Source organism: Aspergillus clavatus, genomic scaffold (assembly GCF_000002715.2).
Source record: "Aspergillus clavatus NRRL 1 1099423829795 genomic scaffold, whole genome shotgun sequence".
In the NCBI taxonomy this organism is placed as follows: Eukaryota; Fungi; Ascomycota; class Eurotiomycetes; order Eurotiales; family Aspergillaceae; genus Aspergillus; species Aspergillus clavatus.
The window spans coordinates 801894-823642 of NW_001517104.1; the positions used below are offsets into that span (position 1 = coordinate 801894).

Genomic DNA, 21749 nt, shown 5'->3' on the forward strand with positions numbered 1-21749 from the left:
ACCGGAAATGATCGTGCTATCAAGTCAAGAGTTGCGCCTGTAATTTGCGACTCCCTCCTCCCAGTCCAGAGAAGTCGGGGCCCCTCTGCGCAACAACTTCGGGTGGCTCAGTACCACTACCAAAACAATTGCGCCGGATAGAATTGCCTCCGCTCATATACTTGGCGTTTGCGACACAAGATCTACAATGGCCTCGATCGGGGACGACGACGATCGAGATCTTGTGGGTGAGTCTCCGTTCATCCATTCCACAGGTGTTTGTGACGAACTGACAGGTCGCTCTTTGTAGGCTCACAAGATGGAAGCTCGGACGAGGAAATGGAAGATACTCTTAGAGACGCAGATGAGGCAGGGAATGATAACGACCCTGATCCTGATGCAGAAGCCGACGCAGATCAAGATGCGGATAGCCCGTCGAACACCAGTCATGCGTCCGAAGGGCCTGGTATGGCTTCTCAGCCGAATCCCGATATGACCATGACCTCTTCTCACTCGACAAACCTCACAACCGACCTCACCTCCATCTTCCATCCCAGCGTCCGTCCCGAGTGTCTAACAGCTTCCACCTACGATATTGTACCCACGACCGCTGCCCCCCACAGTACATCGATCAACGCCGTGACAGCGACGGCAGACATGCGATGGGTTTTCAGCGGAGGATCGGATGGATACGTGCGAAAGTTCAACTGGGTGGATTCGATCAACAGCAAATTGATGCTGACCGTGGCGCAACGCCATCCGTTCGTTGATAGCGTGATCAAGGCGGGTGTACTCATGACATACTGGGAGAGCATGGACGGGAACGCCCTATCTCCGGTTTACTCTCTAGCCAGTCATAGCGAAGGCCAGTGGCTATTATCCGGCCTGGAGTCAGGAAGTATTCGTCTACAGTCAGTGCGCCATGATGAGGGCAAGGAGATTGCTCTCCTGCAACAACACACCTCGGCTGTCTCAGTTCTGCATCTAACACCTGATGAGAAGTCACTACTGTCTGGAAGCTGGGACAAACGTGTTTTTGACTGGGATTTGAACACAGGCAAGACAAGGCGTGCCTTTGGTGCCAGTGCTGGACAGATCGCAGCGATTGAGATCAGGCCCGAATCCAGTCTTCCGGTTCCCAAAGACACAGCCGAAGTGCCTCAGACAAACGGCACCTATTCATCGAACTACCATGCTGGTGGGACGGACAGCTTCAATTTGATGGATACATCGAACGACCCAGGAGAGAGCGGTGCCGCTCCAGACCCGCAGGCGGGTTCTCCAGCGGATTCACTCTTTGGAGGAGCTGATTCATTATTTGGAGATGCGGATGGCGCTGGAAATGACGGTGCAGGCCCTTCAGATAATGCGTTTGGAATGGACGAAGACGATGAGTTTGGTAAAGCGCTCGCCAATGGCGTTGCTCCGGACGCCGATGCGAATGGCGAACCAGACGTGATGGATCAACAAACCGCGCCCGTGTCTAATAACGCCAGCGCTGGTGTGCATACGACAAACCCTCCTGCGGAGCCCCTGGAGGCTGAGCTCACAAATGTCGTCCCTCAGCCAGTAACAAACGGGCTACCGCACGCGGAAGAATTAGAACCACCATCTCAGACACAAGATCTCGCTCCGTCCACCCAACCAGAGTCCGACATTGTACGAGATCATACCTTCCTTGCCGCATCTATTGACGGCATCATCCGAGTCTGGGACCGCCGGCAGCCTGATCCTGTCGCTCGGATTACGCCATATAATTCCCCTCCATGGTGCATGAATGCATGCTGGTCCCCGGATGGGAACTACATATATGCAGGTCGCCGAAACGGGACCGTGGAGGAATTTAGTCTTCATAAAGGGTTACAGGAGCCTGAGAGAACCTTCAAATTTCCGCAGGGAAGTGGGCCGGTGACAGCTCTCAAGGCAATGCCCAATGGGCGGCATATCGTCTGGTGAGTCCTGTCCTTCCAGTACTCCGATAGTTGGAGTTAAAGACAAGGTATAAATATTTGGCTAACCACGTTCCCACCAGTGCCTCACACGATATTCTGCGATTATACGACCTGAAACACGAGCAAGTCAGTCGCCATTCTACTGTCCCGTTCCTCATTATCCCGGGTCACCGCACTGGCACAATATCACAACTATATATTGACCAAGCTTGTCGCTTTATGATCTCGACTAGTGGTAATAGGGGCTGGGAGGGCAATACTACGGAAGTCCTGCTGGGATACGAGATTAACGTGCCTCGATGATGATTACCACTCGTTAATGTATACTATATTCTGCCAGGAATCTGTTTGGTCGATTCTGTTGTCTGTTTGGGAGTTTCAAGATACGGTGTTTGGTGTTGATTAAAGGAGATACCATGAAGCGACCCAAATCATGACATCGAACTATTGCATTTCTTGGCGATATTCTTGAATTCGCTTGGTGGGATAGATTTTATGCATCTGGGTACTAATACAATGCACCTATAGATTTCTATATAAGTTGTATCGTATCTAGGTAGTCTAGCCTGGAGCAAGTGGTTCAAGTACAATGGTGGATTAGTGGAGATGGCCTCTGTTCCCAATCACTGTCGAGTCTTGTCATTCCCGTCCAGGGCTCTTAAATAGAATAGGTGGATATCAAACATTCATAGCTGCGTATATATATATATATAGTCAGATAGGGTCTTGCCCAAGATATATAAATCAATGCCCCCCAAAACAATACCAGTGTCCGAATAACGCCTTCTGATAAACCATTCCAAGTCAACAAAGACCATAATAGAGTTAACGGTAATAATCATTATCATGTGCAGAATCATCAAAATCGATTCCTTTGCATACTTCATACTGCTGAGCCCTCCAAGAACCAAACACTGGGTTCTCCGCCCATTTGACCTGCCCTTCTTCATCCTCTTCGAAGAAGACATATCCCGGCCCGTCTTCTGAAGGATCCGCCTTGCTCCTAGAGGAATGGAGACCCCAGGGACCAGATACTAACCCTCCAAAGCCCGGGAGGACCACGTTCGGGATGTGACCACGGGCTTCGATTTGGCCGTTCTTCACATTGTTGACCGTGATCAAATACACCGGCGGAAGTGTCGCATCCCGGTCCGCTCTCAGAGGCATTGGAATCCACGCCTCGTTGTTGAACGACTCGCGCCGATTCTTATCATGCTTCAGGGGCAGTGGTTGGGAAAGCAGCACGTCATCCAGCTTGCCTGAGTCGAGTAGCAGGCCAGGTGTCCGGACGTAGAGTACGCTGTCGTACTGCATGAACTGGATCTGGCCCAGGCGTAGTAGCTTTGTGTCTGTAGGGCGATACCCCGCCGATGTTGCGGCTGTCATGTCAATTGGGAGAAGCCAGATGTTATACTTCAAGCTTGCGGCGCGGAGGAGTGATAGGGCCGTCGCGACGGGCTGGGATAGTTTGTCCACTGGCATGAGATCCCATTCTTGCGGATACATAAACAACCGGTCGTTTATGGCGGTGCCATTAGTGGCGAGATGTTTGAAGAAGAGGATGGCAGAGCAGATATTGGAGGGATCGGGAGTGGACAGCAGCTGGAGATAAGCGTAGTTGCCTCCTGCTCCTGGTTGGCTGTGATCGCGGGCAGCTTTTTGCTGGTCGGATATCAAATCTGATAGGGCTCCCTGCGCGCGTTTCTGGAATGTCGAATCTGCTGATCCGTGTCCAGCAATGGGATCTGGAATAGGCGGGGGGCGTAGAGCAGTCTGGATGCCCTTGACGGATTGTTGTTGGAGCACATAGCCCGAGAGGAAGAGAAGCAGCGTAAATACGCAGATAACGCTGGAGGATACAATGACCGAGACAGTTGAGGATGTCAGAAGCACCATGGCTGTGTGTAACTCGAGGTCCCCATCAGTCGGTGGTAGTCGTGTATGTCTGGAATTTCCCTTTCTGGTAATATGTGTACTTTTCTCTCGAATTGAAGGCAAGATACACGGGACTGCGCATGGGACAACGAATGTGCAGTTAGATCATCAACTCATATATTATTGAAGCATCAATCATTTCAATTCATGCGATGGAGGGGATTTTGTATCTTCAATGTCTCAAACCTGCTCTAGCCGATTACTCCCCATGGCGGTTACATCACCAGCGCCTCCATTTACCACGCGATGGTTGTCCGTGCGACTATCGATAAGAGCTCCAGTCTTGGCACAGCCGCAACGCCACAGCCACTTCTTCATCTTCGGCGCGCAGAAATATTATGAGTTCGCAGCCGGCATCCATCTCGATCGCGTTCCTCCCTCCAGGCATCAGCTCTCTTCACAATCGCCATGTCTTCACACCGTGCCGACGCGAGTACCCTACTTGACAATCGCGGATACTCCGGCCCCTTAATTCGTGGCGTTAATCCTGCCACGCTGTTCGAGAAAGCCGTTCGCGACCGCATCACGGACTCTTATTACTGGAAAGAACAATGCTTCGGTCTTAATGCTGCGACTTTATGCGACCGCGCGGTTGAGCTATCTTCCATTGGTGGAACTTATGGTGTTGCAGAGAAGCCTACCCCGTTTCTGTGTCTTGCATTCAAATTGCTACAACTCAATCCCGAGCGAGACGTTATACTGGAATACTTGAATTACACTGATCCCGGCAGTGATGAGGAGGCTGAGGCCACGGCGGAGGAGCAAGCTCGCAACGGTGTGGCCGGACAAAAGGGAGACTTCAAATACCTTCGGGCACTGGCGGCGTTCTATGTCCGGCTGACTTTCGACGCGGTCGATGTGTACAAGACCTTGGAGCCTCTGCTCCTCGACTATCGCAAGCTCAAGCGTCGAGTTCGCGACTCGTTTGTGCTTACATATATGGACCAATTTGTCGACGATCTGCTTACCAAGGATCGTGTGTGTGGAACAAGTTTGTGGAAGTTGCCTTCGCGGCAGCAATTGGAGGACTTGGATTTGTTGGATGAACGCATCAGTCCGCTGGCGGATGAACTGGAGGAAATGGATCGAGAAAGTGACGACGAGGGTCAGGCTAGCGAAGCACGTTCAACTGGACGCTCGGAGGACGAGTGAGGCGACAGTCTGGTATTTCGCGGCACCACATCTTCTAGCCCATCCGTGTCCCTTCACGAGCCTTGGCCGTCGTCGACTGCACGAGAAGACAGTTCGAGAAGGAACTAGCTGGTCAATGCCCAGCAAGCAGGCATATTGCTCCTCCCTCGAAGCATAAGCTATTGGTGGTCTTATGCTCCATCTTCGGCAAGACTCGCCCATAGCATCCTAATACAAGATGCACCATGCAATCTATCCAAGTGGCCAAGGCTTCAGCTCTGGATTAGCAGAATCAAGCCGAGGTTCTGAGAGTTGGATGACCTTATCTCAGGAGATGTTCTTTATAGGACCGGCCCTGAAAATCGCGATGGCAGCATACCTGCAGAGACACTCTGTTGCCACCAGTTCTTCCAAATCGTTGTCGGATATCTCATTTTTCGCCTTGACACTCAAATTCATACCCACTGTCAAGGTCTCAATTTGTTTTTTTTTTATCTGTTACTGTAGGTATCGTATAACCAAGGCAGATTGATATTATTCAATAGCAACCGGACAGTGCCACTATAATACCTATCTGAAACATAACCAAATCATTAGAATCCTTGCTGGCGATGCCACTTTTCCTCCCAATTCTTAAACCACGGGCTTTCGTCCAATGTGGCCACTTGCCAGTCCCTGGGAACAACCCCTTGCTCTTCTTGCTCCTTGGCCCATCCGTTAAGCTTTGGAAGCACGACATGTTGCACGTGCCATGTGTTCTTATACTTCATGAGGTTTTCTTTGCCCTCCTTCAGAACCTTAGCTACTAGAGCGGGTACTCCAGGTTCGTCCCTGAATTCGGACACGGGGGTAAAGAGAGCCTTGAAATTGAAAACAATGGCCGATGAAAGAGGCAGACGTCTGAGTGTCTGCCAGTCGACTCGCAAGTTACAGTCTTCTAAGCGAAGGCTGGGATCTTGAAATGAGCGAAGCTTTTCGTGGGGATCCCCGGGGGGCATATATAAATGTTGTCCCACTTCGAGGCCCCAGGATCCTCTTTGAATCGGCTTATCCGTTGGCATTTTTGTGAAGAAGCTATCCCCGTGGCAGTATTAGCTGACTGTGCTATTTCGATTTTGTTTTTCTTCCTCTCTTCTTTTATGGCAAATCTGACCTACCGATCCATTGAAAATTGCATCTTTTCTTTATAATCTGGGATTGGCTCGTGGATCTGATGGAGCTGAAGACCAATTTTCATGCCCACATTCCATCCCAGCGCAGAGCAGACGACTCCCGCGCGAAGAAAATAGAAGCCGGTGTCTTCGTCACGCATCATAATTGCAAAATCCTCAGGCACATTATCCATCAGAACCTCGAGTGGATGTTTGGTCGTGACATCCTGTTCCGTGTCAAGGATCTTGTTCGTCAGGACTCGATTGTCTCTCAACGAGAAATACTGAGGATATCGAGCGCATACGAATTGCAGCACCATCTCCATGAGCTCCTTACAGGCTAGTTCCGAGCCTGGAAGATATCCGAGCACTGAGTTTCCATGCTGCGCGTATAATGCCTTGCGCTGCGCGATTCGAGCTTTGTAGGTGTTCTCCAGCTCGATCCACCAGTCAGTTTCCATCTTTGTCAATGCTGCATTTCATAAGACAAACAACATTAGCCGTTCGCTCCACTTGCATTAGGCTCTTAGACCAGATCATTTGAAGAGCTGCACCGGCCAACTCACACATTGTTTGATGGTATGCCCATCTGAAAGGACGATAGGGCCTCGGTCGGGCTTTATCAATGCTAAATTCATTGTATGGCTGGGGCAAAGGCACACCGCAAAGCTTCGCATAGTCTGGAAAGTCCCCGAGCGCTTTGATCTCCTCCGTCGAGAATCCTGTGGGTGTGTATCGTTCTACTCGGCTCGTGCGATAATCCATAGTCATCGGCAAGCTGAACCGTTTGACTTCTGCTTCGTCTACCTTCTTCGGTGGGGCCGAGGCTTCTTGAACAGCAGTGAGCACATGCCGTCGTTGAGGTGGTAAAGCATCGGCATAGTTCTTTGATGGTCCTGTACTGACAGACGACTTTTTCTCGGGCGATATCGATCTTGGGGGTGTGGCAGCTGTTGACGTTTTCCGGCCTCGAAGACTTATGCCTGGCAGAACAAGCACACGCCGTGGTCGGTTGAAGGCGAGATAAAGCCCTGCGAAGACAACCATTGAAACGCCGATCAGGCACCAATCGTCTGGAATATCAGATATCCCCATATTCGTTTCTTTCATATATTACAGGCGGGGAGTGAGGACTGCACGATATAGATTGAACAGCTACTTGTTGGAACAGCAACTGCCATTAGCGCATGAGATGATACCTGGTAGGGGGTATTCCTTCATTTTTAAGATCAACATTATCCGAGAAGACGCCTTCAACTCGGACTCGATAAGATGCCTCATGCCGGCATCGTCTATTGCGCAAGGCAGTATGACCTGCTTGAGTTTACCATGTTTGGTGCAGATATGCAGATGTGAGATAAGGGTCAAGCTGGGCATACAGCAGGATACGAAGCTCCAGCATAATGTTCTCCTTGTTTGACTCGGACTTTGATACTGTTTTGATGTCAAGATACGCTCGGAATTCTTGCTTTGCAGTGTAGGTTCGGGGTAAGAGGCGCAGTAGGGCGGGCCATTGTCAATTACTAGTGCCATGATATTTCAGGCTTTCTTTATCACAACACGAAGCTCATTGCCTATATTTCTTTATTCTGCTTGTATCACCATGTTAGAAGCAAGAAATCACTTCTGACCATTTCTAAGTGTCTTCAGGGACGAGAGGACCTCCTGGCATGGAGAGGGGAGGGGACAAACAGTATTTCTGGTCAAGACGCAAATGAATGAACCTTCTATCATCCATTCAAGACCTTATCATTCGTAGTTGTGAACTCAGTCTGATAATCATTGCAGGATCAGCTTGACTGAAGAGGTAAAGACAAAGTGTGAGTCTGCATTGCCTAAAAGGGTAAAAGTGTCCCAACGGCTGTCATGTGCTTTCTCTTCCTCCTGTGCGATCAACATCACTAATATCACCAACATCACCAACCTCATTATTATCAACTATCTCATTTTTATCTGATGGGTTCGACTAACCCATTTCTTAATCCAGTATATTCTCCTGCTTACTCTTCCATGTTCTGTTTCATGGCCCAAGAGGAATATTCCTTGACCAAAGGACAAGGAATAGGTCTTAAGCTCTTCTCGGACACTGGATCTACCATGTATACCTTCTCATTGAATACACTTCTTTCTCTGTTTCAGCCCTGAGATATTTTTCATCTCAAGTACAGCCGCAGCTATAGATATCTCTTCTTGTTTTGCTCATTCCATCTCTTCACTAACAAGGGAAAGCCTAACAATGAACGAACAGAGGCAGCCTTGTTTAATCAGCGAATATCAACACATTCAGACCATGCTACTGGTCATGAAAGATATCCTTGGTATGATGAGACTGTCTCACAATATCCCAGGCAAGAGCCTTAACGTCTATCATTTGCGATCCTTGTCTTCAATATTCGATATGGAATGTCTTTCATATTCTTTGACAATCAGAAATGCTATCCTTTTAGCTGGCTCTCACCCTCCAATCCTCAATGTGTCCGAACAAAGAGGTGGCACACAGTGTAGTTCTCATTAGAAGCATATAAATTGAATTCCAAGTCCATCAAGACAATTGATTCCCATCATTCCCAGGACCAGTCAATATTGGATAGCAACCACACGAAAAAACACAGGAAGTATCTCCCAATTCTTCTACTCAATTCACCACAATGCCTCCAATCAACATGTTGCCTACAGAAATGGTCGATGCAGTCGGTAAGCGGCTGGATCGTACCTCGCTGGTCAGTTTTGCGGAGACGTCGAAAGCTTTCAAAGATATGTTGGGAAAGGCCATGACCGAAGAAGCGAGGGAATACGCCTTGGCCGATGAGTCTGAGTACAAGGTGCGAATCATAACTGGTGAGGACGGGGAAACCCGACTATCGGATGACTGGGGGCTCAACATGCCCCGTCAACCCCTTTTCGACGCAGTCAACATCCAACGAATCGATGCTGTGAAAGGATTTCTGGACGCTGGCGTGGATCCAGATTCGTACAGCGTGACTGGCGATCGCTTGCTCTCCTGTGCCGTCCGCACCCAGTCTGAAGAACTTGTGGATCTCGTGCTCAGCAAGGGTGCTAGCCCTGCTCTCAAAAACGTGTGTAAGCCATATACCTCACCTCTCGAAGTCGCAGCCTATGAACGGGCTGATCACTTGGCCCAGAAGCTCATGGCCGTTGGCGCTGAGGCTACTCCGGACGGAGTCAAGGCCGCAATTGTTTCTCATTGTTCGCTGGACACAATCAAGCTCGCTATGGAAAAAGGTGCTGATTTTGGAAATCCAGTTGCCGAAGGCGACAGTGTATTCCACTCTGCTGCGGAGAACAAACGACATCAGGACGTCCTCGCCTTCTTCATTGAACAGTATCCCGACCAGATCTCCGCCCGGAATGATTGCGGAGAAACAGCTCTCCTCTCGGCTCTCTTTGTAGGAAATCTGGAAGGTGCACGGCGTCTCATCGAGGCTGGTATCGACGTCAATTTCACGGACAGAGTCAACATGACTGGTTTCCATATCGCACTTGAGATTGCGAAAGACTTGTCCGACGGAGAACAAATTGACGAGGAAATGCGCGCAGAGCTAATGTCACTTCTCAAAGTGATGCTCGAAAATGGGTACCAGCCAGGTGTGCAAAACCAAGAAGGCTGCACAGAGCTCCACTTTGCGGCCGCTGCACCAGTGCCAGAAATTCTCCGCGAACTGCTCGCCTGTGGGAATATCGATGTCGAGGCGCAGACTGGCGATAATGATGAAACGGCTCTCCACTTCGCGGCAGCGGCCGGCCAGCTCGAAAATGTGCAATTGCTGGTGGAGGAGGGCAATGCAGACGTGCATGCAGAAGACGGTGATGGTCTGACGCCTGCAGAGGTGGCAGAGAACAATCTCTGGGGCGAAGTGGCCGAGTACCTCAGAGAAGCAGCCCAAGATTCCAGCACGGACGAAGAGATGACTGACTGATCTTCTTCACAGTCCCTTTCCTGATTCTACTGAAGTTTAGTGTGTCGATGGCCGGACATTGATGGATGAATGAATATACGAGGTACGTGCTGTTCAGCATTTTGTTCCTGAGACATTGCTCGCTGATCTCAAATTATCCCCTAAAATAAACCAAGTCAGATTCTTGGATACTTGAGCCGAAGATTTGATTTTTTTTTCTGTGTTGCCTTTTTAAGAGTCGTTGCGTCTCTCACACCCACTTATCGAACCATACCAATGAAATGAGCATTTACCTCAATTGGACTTACTTGACGATGTATCTGTATCGCCATGCAACTAAAAGGGTAGCTACCTTGTAGATGTCGTTAAAGCCTGGTCTACGGGAGGATGTATTTCTGACAAGAATAGTTAGAATGAGATGTTGCATGTTCACAAGTGAGAGGAGTAGGTTGATCAACGATGTATCCAGGCCACCATTCTAATTAGAACAAAGAGACGTAAAGGAGACTCGTGATATCTAAGGAATACAGCATGCAGGCAAACAATAATGCAAAGAGAAGATAGAAGAGAAGAGTACAACTAAGAATTAAGAGGGATTGGAAAGAATCAATAATGGCAGTCTGCAGATCCATTAAGGTATGTATGTACTCCCACCTGTAAGACAATCGCCATGCACTTTTATGATGTACACAATGCTCAGTGGTAATTGAAGTCGACTTTCAGAAATGAAAAGAATTGCTGGGCGTAGAAATGAGTATCGTGGCTCATTTTTACGGACAACTGTATGGCCCGAGTCGAAAGCGAGCAAACAGTGTCCGGATGCCCTTTGATTTAGGGGTTTCGGGCCACGGTTCAAGGCGGACGCATTCGATGCCTGTGAGCCGTGGTGACTCTGAGACCAGGAGGAGCTTGAAGCTCCGTATGTAAGGAAATAAAGAAGGATTCTGTGAGAATTGGGTATCATAACACCGCTGGTTTCGCCGGGTTGCACAAAAGTGTTTCACAAGACAAAAGAGTCCAAGATGCAAGAAGGAAAGAAATTCGTAGTGCAAAGCCTCCAATACTCAGTCGGGGTTCGTCAACTGTGCAAGAAGTTAGCGACATAAATGTAGAACTCCAGAACATAGAATATGTACTGACCCTGAGCACGGGGCGTGAGTAGTCTTCATTGTCTTGAAGTGAGAGATCACTGTCTCGGCGCTGACCTCCGTAAAGTACGGTGTCCGTTTTCATGCGGTTGTCAGTGAATGTCGGCAAACGCTGGGGTGTGGTCGAGGACCCCGCAGACAAAGTATGGCTGTGTCCATCCGAGAGCATGCCCTTCACAAAGCTCATTTGGGAGCCCTTGCTTTGTCTTCCATCAAGAAGATTGTTATTAACGCTTGGATCTGGGCTCTGCGCTCGTGAGCGGCGTCTGGCTGCAAGGACTAGAAATATGATTGCCACGACGGCTGCTAAGCCTCCCACGGCGCCGATGACAGCCCCAGCGATAGTTCCAGCAGACACTCCGGAGCTTCCTTTATCTGGCTCGGAGGTAGGAGTGGGCGTCGCTGTTGGTACTGTTTTATGGTCCGAAACTGTTACGGTCTTCACTTGACCGGCAATTGTTTCGACCGAAACAGTGTTTCGAGTAGTTGTGGATTCTTCTGTGGTACTAGTCTTGGTGGAGTCTGTCTTGGACGTATCTGTCTAGGGGTGTATTAGCAATCAACGAAGAATGTACGCAGACTCGATGAGCGAGAATCTGCGCAGAGACATATATGAAGGCCCAGTACTACTGACCGAGGACATGGTTGTTTTGCTCGAGGATGGGGCAGTTGCTGTGCCCGAAGGCTTGTGAAGGGACATCTGGATGTACGCGAAAACACCCTTGCTGGCATCACCACAACTATCATCTGGATAGCCGGGACATCCGACATCACAGTCCGAGACATCGGTGTTGGTGGCTTTATTAGGGGCGATATTAGAACACCAGCACTCCTTGCCCTGGAGAATTGCAAAAGCATAATCGGAATTGCAGGTGGTCGTGCAAAGCCCGTTTGACTGATAAATGCTAAGTTCTGGACATAACAGATCAGAGCCACTCGATGGGACCAGCAAAAAATGGTACGCAACCTACGGGAAGAAAATGAGGCGCCAGTGTTCACGCTTGAACAGTATGTGAGGGCTGAAGCTGCTGAGACCGGCGAGGCAAGCAACGCCAGTATGAGAAGTGTAGAGTCGGGAGACATGGCGATAAGTCGCTGGAAGGCGTCCAAGAGAGAATGTCGTGATCAACCCCGTTCCTTTGTATATCGTCCGTCTGCTATGCAGATTCACCAAAATACCCCCGCCCCAGACGCTATGAGAGCTCTTCCGTCACTCGTCCTCTCGATTTGCACGATCTGCACATATGCCTATCACCGAAACGTCGAGTGAATGCCGGTCGGCAAGTAGTTTGCGGACGGTCGTCTGAATCAAGATAAGTATCGTGACAGGTCGTGGAATGCCGCGACCCCCAGCTCCTCGGTAAGTGATGGAATGTCGAGATTGAATCGAGCCCCCTAGGAGACTACAACAGTTGGATGTCAAACAACTCTCTTGATTCTGCAGATGAGAATCCTTTAGGATCCAGACTAACCGCGCCGATCCAGTATCAGCCACAGTTTCGATGACACTTCGAAAGATGGGGGTGCAGACATAGGATGCGGAAAGCACTTACAGATTAATTTGAGCCTGAACTGACTCAAAGGAACAAGCAATGCAATTGGGACTGAATCCAATCCTCTTTCATTTGTGATGGCGGGATCCCGAACGAGGCATTTGGCACAACTCAGAGTAACCAGCGAGATTAGAGATTCCTTGGCATGATAGCCTGGAAACTGAAACTTGTGACTGGCGAGTGACGGGCAGCGATGGCTGGAGAACTACTGGGTTAGATTAGGGGAGAGGGAAGAACAGCAACAAAAACAACGACAATGGCCCAAAAAGAGATGGGAAGAGGTAGAGAAGGGAGGTGAAACTGAGACAGAAAAGAGAGGACGGAGAACGATACGATTATTATGGCTATTCTTAATATTTTTGCTTGTTCGACCGCAACAGGAGTCGAGCAGGATTAAAGAGAGAGAAGAGAGGAATTGGTTGGTTGGGTGAATTAATTTAGTTACAGCAGTGGGAACTGGGAAGCATGGAAAATACTAGGCAGGTACTTATTCCATACCGGTACCCATACAGAGTACAGAGTACACACGACGGAGTTAACTACCTAGATACCTTGCGAATCCGGATTACACCTCCAAGACATTCATACAGAGGGGTACCTAGGTATTGTATCTTGGGTAGCCTGCAAACTTAAAAAAAAAAAAAAAAAAAAAAGAAAAAAAAAATTGATCATTATGACAATAAATAGGAACATTATTGTAAATAGTACACATAGGCTGAGCAAAATACACCAGGCAGGTTGCCAAATACTTGGGGAAGTAAACAATACCAGACTTTGCAGAGTCATGGAACCGATCCAAGATGGGTGGGCCGGTACCGTTCCACTATGCTGTAACTGATAAACCATGGAAGTGCTAAACTGATAACACCTTAGGTACTGCCCCAGCAGGTAACAGGCTGTCTACTGTATAGGTACAGTATGTTCTGACAATTGGATTTAGGATAATTTGCGGAGGCTCGTTGATGTACTCCAATATCTCAAGATATAGTACGCAGTAGAAGTACAGTTGTTCCGATAGGTGTGGGTAGATGCTTCCTAGGCATCCCTAGCAGCTGAAAAAGAAAGATCGAAGAGATTGGTGACTCTGGATGAAACCACTGAAAAGGTATTAATAATTATACTCCTAAATAGTAAGTACTATCCTCTGATACCCATCTGCATGATAGTGGAGCTCTGATGGCTGGATTGAGACGGCCTGTTCTACCAGTATTTCCGGCGATTTCTAACTTTGCGATCCCATCGACTCACTGAGATCCTGGTCGTCAAATGTCATGATTCGTGACTTTGATGCCTGTTCATGCCGTATCTCGATATCAAATTCCACGAGAAGCATGAAGCCTTATCCCCGTGAGTCCCATTATGGGTGTATTTTTTTTTTTTCTTTTCTTCCTTTTCCCATAGCTTAGGAATCTCTACCCTGTATTCAAGTACAGCTGGACTTGTCATCTCTATTAACTATAATGATGATCAGTCAGATTAGTAGATACGTGGACCCCTACATAAACTACATAAATTTCCATAAGATGGAGATGCTGCCAATGGCGCCATCACCAAAAATAAACCGAGATCTCGCATTGCTCTCAGGCTTTTAGCATCGAATAGCGGTCTCCCTCGTCATTACCATGCGATGTCACGGATCTCACTCAGAATGAATAGGATGATAGGATCAACAGGTCCAGTAGCCAAGGTACTACGGTCCTCTGTCGACAACCCTATTTGAGCACTGTTGCTGTTGCATGATCCATGAAGCCGGTTCAACATTGAAGTATAAGGACTACTCCGTAGGTACCTACTTAGTATGTACTTATGTTCTTAGTAATAGGAAGAATGCCGATGTACGGAGTACCACCAGATAAGTATTCTAGCTCTACCAATATATTAATAATGCTCCATCCTGACATGTTTGACACGAACAACTCCAACACTTTAAGAGTTCCAAGACCCTCAACCTGACAGAAGTCCAGACACATCTGTTCAGCATACGTAGTCTGTACCACATTCGTCATCCATGAATGACTCTTGTAATTCTTTCAAAAAGTGTATTTTAGCAAAAATATGTTTCCTGTAACAGAGACCGTGTGGTGCTGGAAAATGGGATCTACCTGGGTCAACCCCTCGATCCGACGGGAGCAACTCAGTGTCTGAGACGTGGACACGGATGGCGATCTAGAGAGTGCTATTGGTGGGAGCGAGTATGGTCCGGTGTTGACCAAAAGTTGGGTTTTCTGAGTTCTCACTGGTGGACTGGAGAGATACTGTGAACATGATAACCTAGTGATAACAGAACGAGCATTCAAGGTAGAACCGAGAAAAATACTGCCATACTGTTTGATGTTTGACATCATGAGGATAACAATAATAATACTACAGAGTATGAGAGGAAGGATTGGTGTTATCCCTGTAGCTATTTGCAATTTCTGGACAGATCCAATTTCTTGTCACTTTGTATTTTGTATCAAACCACAATACAGCGTACGTATCCTTGAAACCCGGAAAAGTGGGACCTGTACTCAGCATCAACTTGGCGATGAGATTCGGAAAAAGGAAAAAAAAAAAAAAAAAAAAATCTCCCAAAGATAGCTAAGACTAGATAAACAGAAAATGAGTCCTGATACATCTTCAATCACCTACTGTATCTTGTCTTGTCCGGCATTCTCATGACTCTCATGGATGTTCACATGCTAGATCATATATACTCGATCTTGTTCCATCATCACACTTTGTTTAAGCATCATTAAGGTAACATGGTTGGGTCATAGACCTCGACCAAGGTACAGCCTCTGATAACGTTGGTGGGCACTTGCGGTTTCAGCTCATCCCGTGCTGATATCCAAGGATGGTCAACAAAACCATCCGTGGATGCCGGATGGGAACGAGAGATGTCAATAAATACTCCGCGCAAAGTCCGCACCTGGAGTCCCCCATGCTTTCATGGTGATATTTTATTTCTTTTTAGCCTTTTGCCAGAGTGATACAAACACACATATATCTATCCTATCTTTTCACCAAAGCAACAGATGTGCTTCGCAGAGGGCGACGAGAGGAGAACCCCCATCAAGCGACCAGGAACATCATCATGACGGATCGAGGCAGGATGGGTCGGAGACGGAGTCCAGAGTCCAGACGCTGCATTAACACCGAAATACGCCCGTTGATCTTCAGGTCTAGAATTGATCCCGTCCAATGGATTTCGATCATCAACATGTTGGTTTGAAACGGGCGTTTTCAACACAACAGCTGCAGTTCGATCAGGAACAGGCCCATCAGCAACCCATCCTGGTCGAAGAACACCCTCCTCAACCACTTTGATCAGTCTCGCTCAGTCTACACTTCGTCACGATGAAACCTCCGCGATGTCGCGGTGCAACTTCTCGCGAAGAATACGCTGGGAGAGCCCTGCATGAGTGGGCTGTCAACTCATGTTGTCACCTCGGTTGCACCTCCGCCCATTCCCCGCTCTATCCGGCTACATTCGATCAACTACTATCTACTACCTACTTGGTAGATGATGGTTGCACGGAGAGGGCTTGAATGTGCAATTCCATCGACGGAAGATACATATGCACTTCATACTTCACTCTCTTCGGCTTCGTGCACCGCAAGGATCATGCAGCGGCTGCATCATTGTGGCCCTACTCAAGCTCTGCCGCAGCCAATCAATCAGTCTCCAGCCGCAAGGACTCGCACGCCGACTGGGAGCTCAAGTACGGTGACGACAATTGGTGCTTGGGTCGACTGATAAAGAAGCAAAACCCCTCCTTTGGAGGGGATTGATACCCTTCGGTTACAGAAAAGTTCTTGTAGAGACTTGCTTGGCTTGTGTGTGCTGAACGCTGATAGCCCGTTAGACTCAGTAGATGCGAAGTACTCCAACAACAACAACAACATATTAACCCAAACAGGTAGGTCGATAGCAACAACTGCCGCTACACTGCTCAGATCGAGCAGTCTGACCGAAGCCCTTGTGCCTCCTCGTTCACATTCAACCGCAGTCTCGGCTCTTTGATAAGACCATGAGACATTGAGAACCGATCATGTAGCTTTTCAAGTAAGGATTGTGCGACAGCATTGTTCAGTGACTTAGTACTTACTTTACAGACTACCTACCATGCCTACATAAATTGGTCTGGAGTATTTTCATAAATGGTAATTTTCACCACTCCCACTAGCCTCAATCTATCCTTCTCTCACTTCTTTGTAAATGTGGCTGAAGGAACAATTGCAGTCAAGAGCACTTGAGATGATTCAAAGTGGAATGCCCCTTTGATTCGTCAATTCGTCAATGCCAATCCCCTTACAGCCCAGCCTTCACCTAGTAGCTAACTAAGAGACTAGACTACCGTGTGGATTATGGAATATCTACGGAGTACGGACTACGGAGTACTCCTCTGTGGGATGCTTCCAGCCTCATTTCCAGACATTGCATAACCATCAAGACCCAAGTCCTTGTATATGTCTTCGCAAAGAAGTCACCTTACACAAGGATTCCCTCTCATAGTGAAAACTCACTGCAGAAGAAACCTGCTGATCGCTAAGATCCGAATCAACCGCACCAAAAAAAAAAAAAAAAAAAAAAGCCACAGTCAAAGAGAACGAAAATAGCATCAATAAATCGAATGATCTCAGCTCGGATACGCTAACTTCTAGTAGTATCCAACTGCCAACTAGTAGCTACTAGCCAAAGGTATTCCCGTGGCTCGATATCTTTGTGGCGTTTTGATGTTATTGCATTGCTGAAGACTTCGCAAATCGCTTCGTGTATGCTCCTATATTTGGAGAAACACAAACGGTTGAATTTGAACAGGGGTGGGTTTATTTTTGAAATCCTGCACTTTGAGCTGCTCCGTACTAGACTAGGGAGTACATAAGTACTCCGTCCATACTTACTTGGCGATCTACCCGAGACCTCAACACACAGAGGAGGACTTGGATAGGGCTGACATAGTAAATAAGTATGGATTCTGGGGCAAACAGACAGAAAGACAGACAGATAGATCGATAGGTAAAGGGCAGAAATGGTGAGAGCTTCGGTTGATCGAGAAGACACCTGACTTTCGTTGACTTGCCTCATTCTCCCCCTGAACGACTACATGTGATCGCTCCAAACGCCTGGTCAGAACCCCTGAATAATGACAACTCGCTCGCACCAGCTCATAAAATAATCGAATAGACAGAAGTTCCTGTAGCTACACAGACAACAATGATGGTCTCTCAAGAGTCAAGGCATGTCGTTTGTGCAAACGGACCATCCATACGATAGATACTGGCCAAGTTAAGGCCCCGTTCGTGGGTCATTCCCTAGTCATGTTTCAAGACATTCGCCACCTGGCAGTGTGCTAGACTGCTAGATACTTATTTACTGGCATACTGCGAGACTTGAAAAGAACAGAACTTACTATTATTACCCATAGCCATACCATACGTGCCGTGGGAACTGCGGGATACGAGAATCCAGTCCCACTCGCTGTGGCCGACAGAAATCTGAGACAGACTAATCGGTCATTCGGTGTCTTGTGCAGTTGTGCTGCATATTTGGAACATATCAAATGGCACTAGTGGTAGATCCACGTAATCTGTCATATAAATAAATTTGATTTCGTTTTCTGGCCTGGTCGGCTGTGGCTTGAAAGGCAGATGCTGAGGATGGAGAGGGATCGACCAGGGGAATATCCTCAATTTGGTCTGGGTTACAGCCGAACGATATGTTGGGGTTCGGCACTTTTTGGACAGCCCTAGGGAGCGCCATCAAGCCAAAGGGATAAATACGAAGGGCAGCAAAATCGGTCGATTCTCATCGATCGTCGCGTGGCCGAAAGAGGAAACGAGTCACATATTGGAAGGAATGTAAGCTGGAATAAATAAGGGGAAATGAAAAACATGGGTATCTGTCATCAGGGTTCTTTCGCCGGCTTGAAATCGAGACTCAACCAAAGCATCAATGATTAATCAAGTGCCGCTCACTCAGACAGGTCGATGGTCATGAGTGAAGTTGCTTCTTTACCATCTGTCCGACCGAGCTGGAGCTGGTCTCCAACGCCCTTCTTCGATGATGAGCTCTCGCTCTTTCTTCAGTCTCCGCTCATCCCGAGCTCGGAGCCGCGGAGACGGCAGCCTCCCAGGCAACATGGGGATCGTTATGTCTGGCTCAGGTGGAAATGGGGCAGGAGGCGCAGGAGGCGCAGGACGCTTGGAAGCTCGCTGACGCTCCCTTTCTATCTCCTGGATACGCCGGCGCCGTGCACGGCGGATGTCTTCCGATAGTGCGACAAGGGCTGATATGTCGTCCTGAGTGGAGGTGCCGTCAGCCGGGGTCAGGACTCAGGACAGCGCACAGGGTCTCGACTCACATATTGAAGATACGAGAAGATGTAATAGAACGACTCTGTTTCTTCGAACTCATACCCGGCCCGCTCAATGGCTTCCCTGACCACCAGGTCCTTGGTAATCTCTGTCCAGAGGCGGTCCCGCTTTTCCTTCGTACCGATATACCGTCGTCCTATCTGGCCGTGCTTACGATTGACATTTTCATCAGACAACCTTTCGGGACCAGTGATGGATCGAGACCTTTGAGCTGGTTGTTGTCGCCGCCTACCATCCTGATCAGAGCGGCTGTTGTCTTCGGCACCAACCAGAACAATTGCCTTATCTTCGATGGAGACCTTCGGTACATTTTTCAATGGAGGTCCCTTTAAATCGCGTCGTGTATAGTGTTCCTCCTCAAATGCTTGGATCTCTTCATCAATATCCTGGCGTTTTGGCTCACGTTCCATAATCACGACATCCTCTTGACGGGCGGAAGTCCTGAGTTTGGCGCGGAGGGTGTCCAATTCGTCCTTAACTTCTTGGTCTTCAGACTCTGATGAGGAACTGGCAGGTGGAGATGAATCTTCCTTGCGTCGCTCTATAATAATATTTTCCTTAGTTGGGCGCCCTCGCCTCCTATATCCATTTAGCAGAACATCCCAGACAATAGTTGGACTTTGTAGCGGCTTACCGGTGACGAATTTCCAACTCATCAAAGCTGCTTGGCGATGAAGCCTCTGACCGGGGTGCCCGGGGTGCACGAGGAATTTCAACCCCTGAGAGAATGAGCTGGCCGAAGTTTTGGGCTTTAGATAGTATTGGTACTTACCATTATCCATGAGACCACGAGGCGTAGCGAGAGATCTCCGCACTTGCGAGAGCTCTCTGGAGCTTGGAGACTCTGGAGACGTCGAAAATCGCCTTTGTCGCATGACTACTTCCTCTTTCTCCTTGAATCGACCCTTTCGACCTCTTTTCCTCTCATCCTTTCTGACGATAATATCCTCCTCTTCCTTTTCATTGTCGTCGGATTGATGCTGGACTCTTCGGCGCAGGCGTGCAGCACTCTTTGGCTCTCTCGCATCATTCAGATCTCTAGCATACTCCTGCATGGGATCCGGTGCCCCGCGGAAGAACTCATCTTGTCCCAGATCCAGTTCTGAATGCCTAAGTCGCGAACCCTTCTTCTTCTCTCTCCTGTCACGGTGCAAGCGTACAAACTCCTCCTCGGTGTCATAGTCATGTCGAGGAACCGGCCGCTCCTTTTTCTTCTTGTAGGTGTACTCCTCTTCATCAGACCCGTCCCCAATGTGTCTCCTTCTTTCCAATTCCTCCTGGAAGTAAACGTCTTTCTCCCGAGGAGCTTTCCTCGGCCGACGTCTCTCACGTCGCTCCGGAATGTCGCTCCTCTCCATCTCGTAGCCGCGCAATACCTCACGCGGGAGCATATCGGGCATTTCTCTCTCAGGCGCAACCGCCAAAGGCCCGGGGTTGCGAGGCAGAGGGTCGAAGCTCTCGTGCATAAAGTCGGGAGTTGAGCGCTCCCGTATGTGGAGGCGTTCCAGCTCTTCCACAGGAAGCGGAACGGACATCCGACGCCTGTAATCTATATCAATCTCTTCGTCTTCGGGGTGGCGCCCGCGTCGAGACCGCCGGGGTCGTCGATACGTGTCGCTTTCCTCTTCGTAGAGATCCTCGTCGACGAACTCATGGTTGCGTGCGCGGCGGGACATCTGTGCAATTTGAGGAAGTGGGTCTGTTCTGGTGCCGGGCCAGAAAAAGGTGTGTGTGCGAGACCGCGGTGATTGCTGGTTTATGGGGGAGCCAGGTGGGTGTTGTTATAGTGTTGGGCTTCGGTCCAGTGTCTGTACCATTGCTGGCGGGGTTGACTGTCTATGTAGATAAGTCAAAAGTAAAACGGTGCTGGTATCCCCATGAGACTGATAAAGCAGATTTTCGCCAACCAGATATCTTGGCTCGTCTGAATTGATGGTCTTTCTCTGAGTTGCCTCTTGTGGTACGAGAAAGAATGGACTGAGGCTCACTAACAGGCAAAATTCCTGACTGCCAACGCAACCCCGCGGCTATGTTTGCTGATGTCACCACCGCAGCATGGCGCGTAGGAGATAGCTTGTCTCTGTTGGACTGTAAGGGCAAACAATATATTTCGACAGGATAAATCAATCAAGAAGAGCTTCCTTTTCGGACTAAATTTTATATGAAGATGGAAATCAAAGTTATCAACGAACTATAAAGTGGGTTGCAGTGGTTCATCAGCCTTGGACTGACCACGGTTCGCCATAGTTTGTCCACTGGAACACGATTGATACCTCAACATGGGATATGCGTGGTATAACGTACAACGATTCCTGGATTGAATAGAACTGCTAGACTAAAATCTTCATCACAACTGTAATCACAATTGTACCCACAACACAGAGATACATGCGCCTATCATAGATTCCTGCCTAGTAAAGAAAATAGTGGTTCTGATGTAATCTCTGCTCAAGGACGGATGTCGCTCAAGACATCATGGTAAACGCTGATTATGCGTAGCATATGTCAGTTGACACTATTGTAACGAGAGGCACTATTGCTTCGAGCCTGTCCGACCAATTCGGTTGATTTTCAGCTGGTCGCTAACTCACTTAAAGACACTCTATCTTTGAAGCGGTTTATG

The 21749-nt window shown here is 48.5% G+C and overlaps 7 protein-coding genes across 7 annotated transcripts, besides 5 other annotated features; 3 read left to right on the forward strand and 4 right to left on the reverse strand.

Annotated features, from left to right (window-relative positions):
• Positions 1 to 187: 187 nt before the first annotated feature.
• On the forward strand, positions 188 to 2234 carry ACLA_011470 (WD40 repeat domain-containing protein; the record flags this gene model as incomplete). The annotated part of the gene is made up of 3 exons (XM_001274145.1): positions 188 to 227; positions 290 to 1931; positions 2012 to 2234. The coding sequence occupies 3 exons, from the start codon at positions 188 to 190 to the stop codon at positions 2232 to 2234; spliced, it is 1905 nt and encodes a 634-aa protein (XP_001274146.1).
• Positions 2235 to 2756: 522 nt separating this feature from the next.
• ACLA_011480 (uncharacterized protein) lies at positions 2757 to 3827 on the reverse strand (the record flags this gene model as incomplete). The annotated part of the gene is made up of 1 exon (XM_001274146.1): positions 2757 to 3827. The coding sequence occupies one exon, from the start codon at positions 3825 to 3827 to the stop codon at positions 2757 to 2759; it is 1071 nt and encodes a 356-aa protein (XP_001274147.1).
• Positions 3828 to 4274: 447 nt separating this feature from the next.
• ACLA_011490 (PRP38 family protein) lies at positions 4275 to 5018 on the forward strand (the record flags this gene model as incomplete). The annotated part of the gene is made up of 1 exon (XM_001274147.1): positions 4275 to 5018. The coding sequence occupies one exon, from the start codon at positions 4275 to 4277 to the stop codon at positions 5016 to 5018; it is 744 nt and encodes a 247-aa protein (XP_001274148.1).
• Positions 5019 to 5590: 572 nt separating this feature from the next.
• Positions 5591 to 7243, reverse strand: ACLA_011500 (heme-dependent oxidative N-demethylase family protein; the record flags this gene model as incomplete). Its single annotated transcript, XM_001274148.1, has 3 exons — positions 5591 to 6071; positions 6155 to 6620; positions 6715 to 7243. The coding sequence occupies 3 exons, from the start codon at positions 7241 to 7243 to the stop codon at positions 5591 to 5593; spliced, it is 1476 nt and encodes a 491-aa protein (XP_001274149.1).
• A 1553-nt stretch (positions 7244 to 8796) lies between these two features.
• On the forward strand, positions 8797 to 10086 carry ACLA_011510 (F-box domain and ankyrin repeat protein; the record flags this gene model as incomplete). Its single annotated transcript, XM_001274149.1, has 1 exon — positions 8797 to 10086. One exon carries the CDS (start codon positions 8797 to 8799, stop codon positions 10084 to 10086), a length of 1290 nt encoding a protein of 429 aa, XP_001274150.1.
• Positions 10087 to 11129: 1043 nt separating this feature from the next.
• On the reverse strand, positions 11130 to 12296 carry ACLA_011520 (WSC domain-containing protein; the record flags this gene model as incomplete). Its single annotated transcript, XM_001274150.1, has 4 exons — positions 11130 to 11147; positions 11206 to 11754; positions 11848 to 12125; positions 12185 to 12296. The coding sequence occupies 4 exons, from the start codon at positions 12294 to 12296 to the stop codon at positions 11130 to 11132; spliced, it is 957 nt and encodes a 318-aa protein (XP_001274151.1).
• Positions 12297 to 13397: 1101 nt separating this feature from the next.
• Positions 13398 to 13429: a microsatellite.
• Positions 13398 to 13430: a microsatellite.
• A 1874-nt stretch (positions 13431 to 15304) lies between these two features.
• Positions 15305 to 15332: a microsatellite.
• A 1988-nt stretch (positions 15333 to 17320) lies between these two features.
• Positions 17321 to 17342: a microsatellite.
• A 389-nt stretch (positions 17343 to 17731) lies between these two features.
• Positions 17732 to 17773: a microsatellite.
• Positions 17774 to 18763: 990 nt separating this feature from the next.
• Positions 18764 to 20802, reverse strand: ACLA_011530 (uncharacterized protein; the record flags this gene model as incomplete). Its single annotated transcript, XM_001274151.1, has 4 exons — positions 18764 to 19051; positions 19114 to 19705; positions 19761 to 19845; positions 19899 to 20802. The coding sequence occupies 4 exons, from the start codon at positions 20800 to 20802 to the stop codon at positions 18764 to 18766; spliced, it is 1869 nt and encodes a 622-aa protein (XP_001274152.1).
• Between the last annotated feature and the right edge of the window lie 947 nt (positions 20803 to 21749).